The 15,424-nt window shown below is 35.0% G+C and overlaps 1 protein-coding gene across 1 annotated transcript in view; it reads right to left on the bottom strand.

Annotated features, from left to right (window-relative positions):
* LOC143255925 (polycystin-2-like) overlaps positions 1-15,424 on the bottom strand; it is a 55,018-nt gene that overhangs the window by 17,666 nt on the left and 21,928 nt on the right. Inside the window, exons 3-6 of the mRNA XM_076512358.1 lie at positions 4,295-4,425; positions 3,166-3,416; positions 1,885-2,109; positions 1,055-1,217 (exon numbers count right to left, since the gene is read on the bottom strand). Coding sequence (XP_076368473.1) covers positions 1,055-1,217; positions 1,885-2,109; positions 3,166-3,416; positions 4,295-4,425 — 770 coding nt within the window. The remainder of the gene's footprint in view (positions 1-1,054; positions 1,218-1,884; positions 2,110-3,165; positions 3,417-4,294; positions 4,426-15,424) is intronic.

Genomic DNA, 15,424 nt, shown 5'->3' with positions numbered 1-15,424 from the left:
CGTGCGACTCGTAATCTGAGGGTCGCGGGTTCGCATCCGCGTCGCGCCAAACATGCTCGCCCTCCCAGCCGTGGGGGCGTTATAATGTTACAGTCAATCCCACTATTCGTTGGTAAAAGAGTAGCCCAAGAGTTGGCGGTTGGTGGTGATGACTATCTGCCTTCCCTCTAGTCTTACACTGCTAAATTAGGGACGACTACCACAGATAGCCCTCGAGTAGCTTTGTGCGAAATTCCAAAACAAACAAACAATTGCTCGAATTGAACCCCATTGAAAATGTTTGTGGGTGGATGGCAAGGGAAATCTATAGAAATAAACGTCAATTCCATACAGTGCATGATCTTCATGAAGCCCTCTTCACCACTTGGAATAATATTCCAGCCAGCCTTCTGCAAACGTTTGTATCGACCATGCCAAAGCGAATGTTTATAGTTATTCGCAATGACGGCCATGCAACTCACTACTGAGATCTCTTGTTGGTATTTCCTACCCTGTTTAGGTCTTCTTTTTGGTATGGTCTTGAACTTTTAACCAGCTAGTATTTGGGCTAATTTCATAGTGTTCACATTTTCCCTACTAAATGCTATAAAGTTTTTTCCCTTTTCTTATTTTCATTTTTCGAAGCTCTACTCAAATAAGTGGTCGAGTCTAACAATGCAAAATGCACATTTTTTCCTTTATGTTCATTGGCCTTAAGATTTTGGCCAGACGTGTATTAAAGAGAGAACATTGTCTGGTCACAAACCAAATTCGGACAGAAAGTAAAAAGCAGTTTTTGAAATATATCTTCCAATAACAAGAAATCATCCAAAAATATGTCTGCATTGTCTTTTCATACAGAAAACAGAAATAAGATTGGACATTTTGTAAAAGCAACACTTTCATTAACTAGCTAGATTAAAACAATCCATTAACACAATATACCTTTTTATCCATTTATTTTATGAAATAGTATTTAATTTTCTTAAAAATTTATATCAAATAAAAATAAAACTCTCTGCACAATATTTAGCAAATGTAATTTACACTTCAGAAAAACACAATTAAAATTTACCTCAATAGCTTCCTCTATAATGTAGTAGACAATAAAAACAGAGTACATGATCTCACAGCCCATAATAAAATAGTCAAAGGGGACAGCATAACGTAACAGCTTAACTGTACGGAAAGTCCAGGATGGTATCATCCCTCCGGTGGGTGGAAACTCAAATACAATCCTGTTTGTTTTTTTAAAAAAGGCTCTGAATTCTAAACTGTATATCAGTAAGATTTTGATTTTGTTTCATACAAAAACTGAAATACATTTTAAACACTTTTACTCATAAGCGAAATCTGTCAGACATTCACCAGTATTGTATATAATGATCATAACATTTTTAAAAACTGTTACATAAGTTCTAACAAATAAAATACTAACAAAAAGTTATATAATACCTCATATTTTAAAGATTTAAGGTTTCTCTCTTTGGAAATGTAGTTTGAAACCATTAAAAACTTCCAAAAAGTTTTGAACAATACTCCCTAGAAAATACACTAATTACTTTAAAATTTTGCATGAATCTTAAATGATTAAGACAGGAATATTTTCCTGTTAAAATAACACAAAATACATATTTAAGTAAATACTCTTTCACCAGAATATTAGTCTGTTGTTTTGCAAATTTTACTCTGATTCTTCAATTGCACATCACAGTAGCTATCCTTTCAAAACTGGTCTCATATATCAAGTTAAAACAATAACTATTTAAACAGCATAATAATGCTATTCCAGTTTTAATGTAAAGTTTTCTTCAAACATTACTGTCACCTCTTTTGAAATTTGTAAGTTTACATAAAAGTTTATGACACTCTTTATTTAGAGAAAAATCAAAATAAAAGGCATACCTTGCAACACAAAAGAGATTAATATTTGAATTATAAACAGTAAAGTCCAAAAACACCACTCGTGTTGCTCTGCTAAGCCACAAGTTCTGTCTTAACATATCCATGATTTCTTTTGCACCTTTTCTGGTCGTTCCTAAGTTTACATATGATCCTGCCCCACTATACGTCGCAAGTCTTCCCCAGTGGCTAGATCCATTTAACTGTTCTTCTGAGAAATATTGCCATCTGATCAAGGAAGACAAAAATCTCAACAAGTTAAGAGTACCCTCTCAAGTTAATCTAATATATCTTGCTTCCAGTTAATGTATACAGCTTATACTTCTAAACGTTTGCCATTTAAAATATTTTATAAGCTGCTTAAATAACCTAAGGTACATTATATTTTGATCATAAGTTCAATGTTCAACAATACTAGATCAGATTTTGATGTAGTTAATCTAATACATTTTGCTCGCAGTCATTGCATACGACTTTTGCACTTTCGCATATTAAAACATGTTATAAGCTACGTGATAAATTTGAAAAGTGAATAAACAATAACATAGTCCTAATAAATTAAATTGTATCAATGCACAAAAACAATAAACTTCCCTGAAACACTAAACAGCAAAACAGTTATTTTGTTAAATAATCTTTTTGTTTTTGGGTTACACCTTTAATTAATTTTTCTTTACATCCCACAATATGCCAGTTGTTAATTTTATTTGTAAAGCTTATGTCTAGTTATATTCATAGCGTGAAATTTAAATATTTTTTTAAAGTTAATAAAATAAAGTTGATGAATAATCAGAGGTAAATGGATATATAAAATAAATTGATTTTGAATGTGGTCAAAAACTTCATGGTTGATTATTTTCTCAGTTATAAATGTACGCTTAAATATTTATTTTTTAAATCATATCTTCAAATTCATTCAGAGCATGAAATGAGGAAAGCATTCCTAGCTATGATAAGTTTCTAAACATCATACAACAATTTTAAAATGACAATTAAAATAAACTTACGTTTAAATATGTGGATCCCTAGTTTTTATTTAGCACAATCCGTAACTATATAATTAAGAATGCAAATTATTTCTTTAAATTAAAACAATATATATACTAAACAGACAATACACTGCTCTACAAACATACATTTAAACATCTGAATTCCAGTGCATTATGGCGTGAACCAAACCTCAAAATATAACAGCCTTGTTCTGTTCTTGAACACAGCGTTACACGATTTTTTCTTGCAATTAAAGCTACCTTGCCAATGAAATATTACTAACGCTCAACTTACGCTGTTCCATTCATCAAACCAAAAGGTTTCTTGTCTTCGGTTTCACGAGAGTAGGAATTAAAACATGAGGAAACTGCCGAAATAAAGTCATCATGAACATCGCACGAGTCATTTCTCACTCGTAACTGTCGTAGTCGAGGGGAACCCAAAAGTCGATTCTCGTACAAAATGTTGCGATCCAGAATACTAGCTGGATTACTACTATACCAGTTTTGCCAATACATATTATCCAACATTACGTAGTCCACAAACTATAAAAAAAATGTTGATATAAAGAACCCAACGACTGTGTGGTGCGTAGGTTACATACACGCTGAAAAATGTACCAAATAAAAGTATTGAAAAAATTACGAGTCATGTCATATTAAACTTTGTTGAAAGTAATTGTTAAATGAAATTCATCCAAATATAACTTAAATACATACATTTTTCTAAACATAAGTTTGGTGGCTTTCTTTATTCTTATTTCTCGTACATTTTACCAACATAAATTGTTTATGCTATTACCAAAACTTTCTAGCAGTTAAATTGGGAACTTAATGAAGATATACTTTAAATGTATAGTGAATAGTCCATTTCATATTTTCATACTCACTGTGTAAGTAATAAGTTTATAAATCTATGTCAAAATTATATTTAATATAATCCGACGAATCACGAGTGTATATGTGTCGATCAATATTTATCACTTCATTATTTCATATTTCTCGTCACCACGAGTTACAGTATTTCTTCTAACAGTTAGGAAGCAATCATCACAATGAGTATTTGAACTCTAAGCTGTTTCAAAACATTGTTCTCGACTATTTCTATCTTTATTTTTCTTTACAAATTACAATAATAACTTTTCACAAATGTAACGAGATGACAGGCAATTAGTACAAAAACGAATTCCAGTTACGTTCTCACTCTTAAAATAACAAAATAAAACTTAATTTTATAACTGATTTCTCGTAAACATAAGTTATTAAAATAAAATCAAACTAGAGTACTGCAGTGATTTTGCAATTTAAAACTAGTTAGCACTAAATTTGTCTTAGAATGCGAACTACGGAAAAAAAAAAAAAGATAATGCAGCCAGAAAAACGCAACGACAGAAGAATTGATGAAAAAGACGAGTGTTTCTTACCCGCCAGAAATCAACAACTTGAGTTGAACCTCTAACATTATTCAGGGTATCATTGAAACGTGAATCTAAAAATAGTTCGCTGATGACTTTTGTATGATAATACATCTTGGGGCTCATCATACCAAATGTTACTGAAAGAGGAAAAAAAAAATCAGTGTTATTATTATCAAAATGTATGAATTATTGATAAAAATTAAAATATTTCTCAATTACTTACAGTTCATCTTATCTAAATGCATATATTACAGCACAGAAAGGACGTGATTGAAGCGGGAAGACGTAGAATAGCTTTTATATTGTTATAGATTCCTGAAAGTTATTTAATATTAATAATTTGTAGCAAATTGAGTTAAATAACACAATAATAACTAGATAAAGTAATTTTGCTGAATAAAAGTAAGGCGGTCACAATTTTAAATTAAAGTTTAATGGTTTAAATTTTACTACAACGGTACTTTTAAGTTTAGATACATTTTAAATTATTGGAAAATCGTAAAACAGTGTAAATGCATTGTTTTATTAAATAACTGCAAGCCAAAAACCAGCGTCTTGGTATTTTAAGAATTAACTTATTAAGTTCTTTTTCTAAGTCCCATATGATTAAAGATAATATCAATTTAATGTAAAAACAAAGCAGTGATAAAAGTATAGGTTCTTGAGCGTTAGGCTTAATAGTAACAGTGTTAACAATAAACTATTGCAGTGTTTCCCAAACTGTGCGCCGCGGCGCCCCAGGGCGCAGAGAGATACTTCAAATTTTTTAAGGAAACACAGCAATATTGACATCTATCGGACACCACTCGAACTACTACCTCGAGGTAGTTCACAGTTTTAACATCAGATTGTGCTACATTCCTTTCGACTACATTCTCGAATCTTTGAAATATGTTTTTGTCTACTTGTACTTTCGGCTATGCCAGTAACTTCTCGAACTTTCTCGTTTCTTAAATTTTGTATGTAAGCATCTACCAACTCTCCGGGTCCGTCAGTATCGAAATAGCTAAAAAGTGTTCTGATCAAGTATCTGCGAGGTCTAACGAAGTTCAGTAAATTATTTTGTTAATTTTTAATCCTTGTGCGTAAAGGTGGAAATATTTTTGAACATTAGAGACAAGTTTGAACAAGTTTGAGAGTGAAGAAAAGGATGACTAACCACAGACCAGTGGCAAAGTTTTGAAGAAACGGTTTGTTTGTTTGGAATTTCGCACAAAGCTACTCGAGGGCTATCTGTGCTAGCCGTCCCTAATTTACCAGTGTAAGACTAGAGGGAAGGCAGCTAGTCATCACCACCCACCGCCAACTCTTGGGCTACTCTTTTACCAACGAATAGTGGGATTGACCGTCACATTATACACCCCACGGCTGGGAGGGCGAGCATGTTTAGCGCGACGCGGGCGCGAACCCGCGACCCTCGGATTACGAGTCGCACGCCTTACGCGCTTGGCCATGCCAGGCCCTTGAAGAAACGGAAGCATGACGATAATTATCTGGATTTTGATTTAACTTGGTTAGTCATGAAGAGTGTCCGCAGTGTGTATTATGTCTAAAAGTTTTGGCTTCAGAGTGCATGCTTCCAAGTAAACTGAAACACTACTTAGAGACCAGTCATCCTAACATGACTAGTAAATCCCGTAGTTATTTTACCAGCAAGTTAAAAGAATTGAAAGAACAAAAAGGTACATTTTTGAAACAAGCATCAATAATGAGCAATGCTTTGCTAGCATCCTACAAGGTGGCATATAGAGTCGTGAAATGTAAAAAGCCTCACACCATCGCAGAATAACTGATTTTTACTGGCTGCAGTGGATATGGTTGGTGAATCTGTGGGAAGACTGCTTTCAAAGGTGCCTTTACCTAACAATACTATCAGTCGTAGAATCCAGCACATGGCCAAAGACCTCAAAGATCAGCTAATTGAAAAAATGAAAGGGAAGGAATTCGGGTTAGAGCTAGATGAAGCGACAGTTAGTAACAAGGATGCTCATTGGATTTGCTAAACACGGTTCATGGATGGTGACAAAATTGTGGAAGATCTTCTCTTTTGTAAAAGTATCACTATAGGTATAAAGGTTCAAGACTTGTTTGAAATTCTTGACACTTTTATGTGTGAAATCAACTTAGACTGGACTATGTGCATTGGCGTCTGTACCGATGATGGTCGCTCTATGTCTGGCTGTTATGGAGGATTGCAGGCACTTATACGAAGCAAAATTCTTGATACACTGTTAATCCACTGCATAAACCACAGGGAAGTCCTTGCTTCAAATCACTTGAATCCTCCACTGAACCTAGTCCTGGAAAGTGTGTCGAAAGTAGTGAACTTTATAAAAAAAACTCAGTCACAGAAGGCAATGTTTTTTAAAAAACTCTGTGAGAACATGGGATCTGAGGACATACCTTTGTTTTACCACTGTAGCTCGCGGTGGCTCTCTCGTGGGAATGTACGATCGCGTGTGTTTGAATTACGACAGGAACTCTTATCTCGAAGAAGACGACACGAACTTGCTAAAAACTTCTGGGATACTAATTTTTTCTCAAAATTAATATACATGTGTGATCTCTTCGAAAAACTGAATGCATTGAATATCTCTATGTAGGGAAGCAACAGACACATTCTGTAACTTGCAGAGAAGGTTTCAGCCTTCAAAAAAATTACTATTATGGAAAATAAAAATGAATGAAAATGGTGGCAAAGATTGTTTCCCTGTTGCAGCAATTTGTTACATCCGATGAAGTTCATTCGACCCAAGAACTAAAATTTGTTTTTAAGGAGCGCCTAAAACAGCTCAGTGACTGGTTTGAAAATTATGTTCACAGTTTGTTAGTACGTTGTTAGATATAATGGGTGCAATGAGTGGGTTTTTCTCGGGGGTGGGGAAATTCGGGACCGGCACGTACTTTTAAAGGCCTGATATGGCCAAGCGCTTAAGGCGTGCGACTCGTAATCTGAGAGTCGCGGGGTCGCGCCCGCATCGCGCCAAACATACTCGCCCTCCCAGCCGTGGGGGCGTTATAATGTGACGGTCAATCCCACTATTCGTTGGTAAAAGAGTAGCCCAAGAGTTGGCAGTGGGTGGTGATGACTAGCTGCCTTCCCTCTAGTCTTACACTACTAAATTAGGGACGGCTCGGTGCAGTGGGTTAACAACCTACTCACTTAAATACCTGTTGAAGAATCCGCAAGCGATTGCGGCCCTATGTTCCTTGATGGAATCTAATGGTGATAACTAACGTACTTTTAAGGAAGCTAGTAATAACAATGAAGATATATAATTTTATGTAAAGTTTGTAGGTTGGAGAAGAAGTTGAAGGCCATACTAATTAGAGACAGTAAATAAAAGAAAAATGTAGACCATGGGAAATGGCAGCTGGATTTCAGAAGAAGCTTAAGCTTTTATATTCAAAAAATACATCAGCTAGCAATGGCTTTTAGGTAGTTAGAAAAATAATAATATTAGTTATTAGTGAATTTTGTTACAATGGGCCTATTCTATTGAGCAGCAAATTTCAGCTCTTGGCTTCTGCTGACGAGGAACTATTGGAAGGAAGGAAAAAAATGTCAGAGAAAGATATGGATGATAAGGAGATTATAATTATAGGTGAGTTCTCGACATGCATGTGGATAGGATAGCCTATGGGGTAGATATGGTGAAAAGAATCACATTTTGTTACCCAGGGACACAAGTGGCAAATAGAACTTTGTGGTGCATGTTGTGGCTAATGATGTTGAAAAAGTAGGTCAGAAGAGCTAATTAATAAGTACAAGGAGTTGATAAAGACATTTAAAGTAAAAGACCATAACTTACTTTTGTCAGAGATACTGCCCAGAATTAACTGTAGTAATGAAATTATAAATAGACCACTCTGGCTAAATGCTAGGTTTAGGTAAGTGTGTAAGGATGAACAGATTGTCTTGTTGGATTTGTGGGGTATGTACAGTGGAAAAAGGGAACTTTTTGGAATTAATGGCTTACATTTAAATGGGGCAGGGGCTGGTTTGTTTCCTAAGTCTATCAACTCTGCTGGTCAATCAAAGTTGAGAAGTCTTTCCTTCATTTACCCAATACCTCATGCATCTGTGTTGTCTTCAACACCTATTTCAGTGAGGTCCAACCTACTTCTCTCCAGTTCTGTTCCATACAATTGGCCTTTCTTAACATTCTGTCTACTCCTTCACTTTCTGCTTACAAGGTATTTCACTTTTGGAGGTGTAGTCTTCTGAATCCTTTCATACCTCTTGGCTGAGTTCATGTGCAATCTCTTCAGTGGGTCCTCTAAAATCAATGCTCGGGATCCCTTGGGTGTTCATATAGCCCTTTCTTTATACATTATGGACAGTAGCAGTTGGATATGACTCGTCCTCAGGCAGATGTCTTGCTTCTTCTTCCACAATCAGGTTTACATCTGTTTATGGATGCATTTCTTCAGGCCTGAGAGGGCATGAATTGATTATCAGAAGGCTTCAGGTTGTTGATCTGTGGCAGAATGTTTTCTTCGTATCAACATCCCTGAACTCTTTCTGCTCATTAGGATTTGAATCACTTTCTTCCCCTCTCTAGAGATCATTTAGTCATGATCCAATCTAACAATTCAACAATTGTGACTTATATCAATTATCAAAGTGGCACCCAGTTGAGATCATCGCGTTTTATAATATTGGAACTTCTCTTTCGGGCTCACAATCATCACATTTATTAAATGATTATGTGCTTTCAACTTTGTAGTGGATTGTCTTTTATGACCCACCCAACCGGATTTACCCAACAAAGTGGTCCCTTCATCCCCTTGTTTTTCAGTAGCCTTGTAATTGGTGGGGTATTCTTCATATCGATGTATTTGCCACTACCCTCAATCACTAGTTGTTTTTGTATAGTTCCCCAATTCCCCATCCTTTGGCTTTGACTATAGATGTCTTAAGCTGGGATTGGTCAGACAATTTCCTTTATATTTATCATCTTATCCAATTACTTCATTGGGTAATCTTTTTCACCCATACCACTACATACAAAGTATTTCTGACTGCTCTTTATTGGCCTTCTCAACCATGGTTTCCTCAATTACTCCATTTACAGTTGTCCCCCCCATCAGTCTCTTTTATTCCTGACCTTCTTTGTCAATTCCAGTATCCACTTCTGCATCCTACACTTCACACCCTCCATCTTCATGCCTGGCTTTTGTATGGTCCCTGGTGAGTAGATCCAGTTTCTCATGTCAAGTGTTATTTCATTCATTCTTCATCCATGACTGTATATCAGTGGAAATGAGAGTTTTTTGGCTCGGAGTATTCCAACTTTTCATCCTATGGTTGTTGTTATCTCCGAGTTTCTTACATGACTTTTTGAAAAGGAGTTTTCAGTCTCTTCAATATCAAGATATCAGCAGCCCTATCCCACACTTTCCATTTTTCAAGTCACTGCAAGGTATTTCTTTTTCCTGTCCTCGCCATTTTTATCTGTTCTTTCTTGATATGAATACCTGGCTCATAAGTGTGCAATGCCCCTTCTTCAATCATCTGATCTGTTTCTATCATACACTGAAGTAGCCTTCACATGCTTTCGGGGTTACATCTGTTCTATCCTCGCAGCGATGCCTCCTCCTTTTCAACGTGGAATCCTAGTTAATCTTGTAAGAAGAGAGAAGTACCGTATCGGAAATTATAATTTTCCAATAATGAAAATGTATTTCAGATAGGTACTTCCCTCCTCCCACAGTTTTTTTATGCTTACATCTTTTTGCCAAACTTGAAGATGGTGGTTTAGTAGTAGCATAAAGAGGGAGTTGCGTGCGTTATGTGATAGTAGTGCTCTTATACTGGTGAAGAGATGACGCATGATGATTTGCATTAGAGATATGTGGGAATCTTTGATTTCAATAAGGGTGTGTGGAAGGTTTATGGCATGCATTATAAAAAAAAAAGTCCGCACATACAGGATAGCACAAAACAGAAGAAGCTAATATTGTAAGAGGAGGGGAATACCTATCGGAAAAATCAATTTCAGTATAGAAAAATTATAAATTTTGGCAGGGTAGGAATCATCTTCAGCTAAGACAGGCTCTTTCTGTAACAGGGTGATTAGCCTTTAGAATGAGTTCGTTTCGGGTGAAGAGAAAGTGAATTTAAGAACATGTTTGATAAGTATGTGTATTATAAGGGCTGGCTTTAAGATTTTTATTTATTTTTAATCAGTTTAGTTTAGTGAATAGAACAGTCGAGATGGACCAGTAGGTCCATGTTTCAAAATTTTATGTTATGCTTGGTGTAGTTAATTTATAAGACATTTGATAACATGTTATTAGCATTTCACTTTCAAAACTGAAATCCTCTGTTGTTCCACTTTAGGTTAAAATATTCATCCTACGAGTTGCTTGTCGATTTATTTTGTGTTCTATAAGTTTAGTTAGAAATAAAAATACGGCAAATTCAATTACTTAATTCGAACCTCAATATGTTGAACAACACGCGTTTGCATTAGAATCAAAGTATTTCCATTTACTGAAAAAGCATTCTGTGTTTTGTTCACATCTAGCAATTCCTTAATTAACTGAAACAAAGATATAGAGGTGTTCGTAACAGTAATTTCAAAAGCCCATTAAATGTAACACACTTTAATCATATAAATATTTTTGATTTTTCTAATTTGGTTCGGTTATTCGTGCAGATTTACAATAATAACAAAAAATAATCACGCTAATCGTTCTTAACTTAACTTTGTGGTAATGTTATTCCAGGTTAGGATCACTGGATTCACAGTCCACTCAAATCACCATAATTCTAAATTGTTTTTGTTAAATTGTGTCACTGAATTAAGCCGATAATAATAACATGAATATGGCTTCAAAACCTCAACGTTTAGATCATAAATATGGGTTCAGAAACCTAATCTTTTCACTTCTGTATTAACAAAGAGTGGTATCCAATTTATTTATTTCGACTCTTGTCTCCTCTTTATAACGTCAAACGTTGTACGATGATTTTCTTGTCACTCAAGGTTTTTATGAAAGCATAAGGATTAAATTATATGGTTACGACAATGTGTATGTTTGGTTTGTGAATTGAGTGAAAAATATTATACATATTTTATATAGCATGAAATGATACTTTTAAGGATACTACCCCAAAATTTAACTTATCTATCGTAAAAAGTAGCAGCTATTTTTACTGTTATTTCATTCTGTCAAACTTCTTTTGAACAATAATGGGTGACTGACAGGATTCGGTTTAATCGAGTTAAATAAATTTTCCTTTTTTTAAATATTTTTTGACCAAAAATTTAAGTGATCCTGAAAAAAAATGTTTACTTCACTTTTTCACAAGAAAAAGTTAAACGACCTATAATAAATGTTTTTACACGTTTCTTCCAGGGTAGAAATTTATATTATCATAAAAAGGTTTATTGCGTGTGTATTTTAAACCAGCAGTTTACAGAGTTACTACAATTACCTATGTAATAGAGACTGTCATAAAGAGGTGAAAAAAATATTTAATATCATACATAGTTTCCTTGTTTCATTAAAATTTTATAACTATTTATTTATTTGCTCTTAGACTTAACGAAATATTTATGGACGTAATGTTTTTACTACACAAGTCTTTCTAAAGTTTAATATTTAATATTATATCCATATACACATATTGTATACACGTAAATAATTAATATAATTAAATTAAATTTTCTTTTTTGTCTCGAATATTTCTTAGAAAAGCAGAACTTTACAACTGTAATTTATAAACTTAAATAAGTGATGAACATCATTGTACTGAAATAAGCATGCAAAGGTTGGTTTTAATTAGTTATTGACTACGACGGAAAGTATGTGAGCACGTGACTGTTGAAGACATTTATTTTAATTAATTGTACTGGCGTAAAGCAATAGTGCGTGGTAGATAGATACACAACATGAAGTTTCAAGTAAGCGTACAACGTACAAAATACATTTTTAAGGCATGGCGCAGTTTGTTTTTTTCTTTTGAGTTTCACGCAAAGATACTCGAGGGCTATCTGCACTAGCCGTCCTTAATTTAGTAGTGTAAGACTAGAGGGAAGGCAGCTAGTCGTCACCCCTCACCGCTTACTCTTGGGCTACTCTTTTACCAACAAAGAGTGGGATTGATAGTAACACAATAACACCCACACGACTGATAGGGCGAGCATGTTTAGTGTGATCGTAATTCGAACCCGCTACCCTCAAATTGCGAGTTGAACGCCCTAACCACCTGGCCGTGCCGGATTCATCATACGAAGCAAAACGCATAACATATCAGCTGAAATTCTAAGAAATACAAAGTAGAAGTATCATGTCGCAGTAGAGGGTAAACAGAGAATGGACCGGAATGGCCAGTTGGATTAAGGCGTTCGACTCGTAATCTGAGGGTCGAGGATTCGAATTCTCCTAAAAAAAACATGTTCGCTCTTTCAGCTGCAGGAGAGTTATAATGACGGTCAATCCCACTATTCGTTGTTAAAAGAGTAGCCCAAGAGTTGGCGGTGGGTGGTAATGACTAGCAGTCTTACACTGCTAAATTAGGGATGGCTAGCGCAGATAGCCCTCGTGTAGCTTTGCGCGAAATTCAAAACAAACAAACAAACAAGTAAATGCGGGTTACTCTGGTCCTCATGAAGTACTTACAAATGTATTTAATAGAAGTTGTGGATCAATGTACAAGAGGGAGGAACAGGTCAATACGTAACTGACCATCCAGGACCTTCATACCCAATTCCCGACAAAAGAGAAAGAGAAAATATAATGTTTGAAAAAAAAATTGTCTGTCTTCCATTCATTGCCTATCAATATGAATATAAAGAAGAAGAAGGGAAAAAGAAATAGGCAAAGAACAATCAAATGTATAGATCTATGGCCTACTGAGAGCGTGTTAATTTCTATTTATGTGGTGTTAAAATATAATAGAAGAAAATATTTATATTACAAAATTTGTAAGTCATAATTTTCTTGTAATGCTGCAGGCATCAAAATCATTTTTAAAAGCCAGTTGTCTGAGTAATGTTTATGTCCAATATTTTGCTAGTAATAATTTAAACGTTTATACTTTAAAAATGCACGTGCAATACGAACGTTTAAACTCAAAATTAAGGAACTTAACACTTTCAAAATGTGTTTTTGGTATTATCTTTCGTTCGAATCTTACAGGAAAACTATGATAAAACAACATACTTTGAACTGCATACAGTTGTTGTTTGTTTTGCTTAAAGTAATCTAAGCAGTGTATATAATGGACATGTAAAGTATTGATATTATAGGAATGTTTTGTTGGATTTTTTTTACAGCAAAGCCACATCGAGCTATCTGCTGTGTCTACCTAGGGGATCAAACCCCAGGGTTTTGGCATTGTAATTCTATAGAGTCACCGCTGTCCCAGTGAGAGTTAATATTAAAGGAACAAAGACAAAACCTTTTTAGTTATATTGTAGGCCCGGCATGACCAGGTGATTAAGGCTCTAGACTCGTAATCTGAAATGTCGCAGGTTCAAATTTCCATCACACCAAATATGCTCGCCCTTTCAACCGTGATGGCGTTATAATGTTACGGTTAATCGCATTATTCGTTGGTAAAAGAGTAGCCCAATAGTTGGCGGTGGATGATGATGACTAGTTGCCTTCCCTCTATTCTTACACTACAAAACTGGGGACGGCTAGCGCAGATAGCCCTCGTGTAGCTTTGCGCGAAATTCAAACCAAACCTTTTAGTTATGTTGTTGATCTTTCTATATTTGAAAACGTCAAACACAGGCTCCCAAAACTTATTCAGTTATTTATGAAAACCGAAGACTAGCTTTTTGCATGCTCTTAACAAGGATAATTGATATTCTTATGAGTTGTTGGTAATAAAATAATCGAAATCAGTATTTTTAAGTTATTTATAAGATGCTCAAGTTGTCCATCCATAATTATTCTATTATGATTATTGGAAATATGTCCAATTTAATGAAATTTCAAAGCATACAAACGTTTACGTCAACAAATTACCAGACTGTGGTCGTTAAAGCGAATCCACACGAATGCGGAGTAGACTACGCACGAATAAGGTTAATGTCTCCTATGTACAACTGACATGATTGCCTTCCTGAAGTTAAACGTACGTGCACATATTTTCATAAAGGTCTTTCATCCAGCGTTTATATTTCCTCTTATTTCTGAAAGTTCACAAAGAGTTTCTTTTTTTTTTTTTTTTTAAATAATCGACTTCCTTTCGTGTGATTACGTTGAAGACGGCCTCTTAACCAGATTAAATTGTAGAACATGGCATGGATCATAAATGCAACAGAAATAATAGCATTCAATTTCTTGCATAGAGTGCGTATGCGCAAGTGCTTGGACAATACTTTTATTACATCTCTTTACCGATCTCATTCCGTACAGTCTTCTCATGAATAACATGTGACCTTTGAATTACAATGCCCTCTTCAATGTCTCCTGGCGGGCCAGTAGTAACTCTAAAGATTTACAAAGCTGTATAAGGAAAAATCATTAAAATAATAATTAGTAGCAGACTCTTAACATTTAGAAAATTCAGATAAACCACACAATTTAGTAAGACTAATAGGAGCAATAATGAATAGCTCCAACAAAGGTGAATGCACTGTCGCGTGCGTTCTCGATATTGTGAAATAATTCGACACTGTATGACATAACGGTCAAAGGTTTCGCACATCAGAAATGGAACTATAGCGTGGTATTATTCGCTGGCTAACAAACTTTTAAGAAAATAGGATATGTAAATGGCACCCTCGCAGAGTCTTTTACTACTGAGACGGGTGTCTCCCAAGGAGTGGTAGTTAACCTTATACTATTCATCACGTATGTGAGCGATATGCCTCTTCAAGACGAGAACTTCAGGTGTTCAACACAATTTGTAGACGATGTAACGGTCTGGAAAAGTGCTCTCACCCTTTCAATAGCAGTTACTAACTTACAATCAAAATTGAAAAATATCAAAGAATACTGTCAAAAATATAGAATTAAAATTCACATCCCCCAAAATCAACTAAATCATATTTACAAAACGAGCTAATCATAAGAAAGATTAACCAAAAATATACATGCAGGGAACACGACTCCAGACTACACCATCAACTAAATACTGAGGATCAACCTGTGACCCAAAATTAACAA

Source organism: Tachypleus tridentatus, chromosome 7 (genome assembly GCF_004210375.1).
Source record: "Tachypleus tridentatus isolate NWPU-2018 chromosome 7, ASM421037v1, whole genome shotgun sequence".
Taxonomy (NCBI): Eukaryota; Metazoa; Arthropoda; class Merostomata; order Xiphosura; family Limulidae; genus Tachypleus; species Tachypleus tridentatus.
The sequence above is the reverse complement of the archived record's forward strand: the minus strand, read 5'-3'. Positions and strand labels throughout refer to the sequence as shown.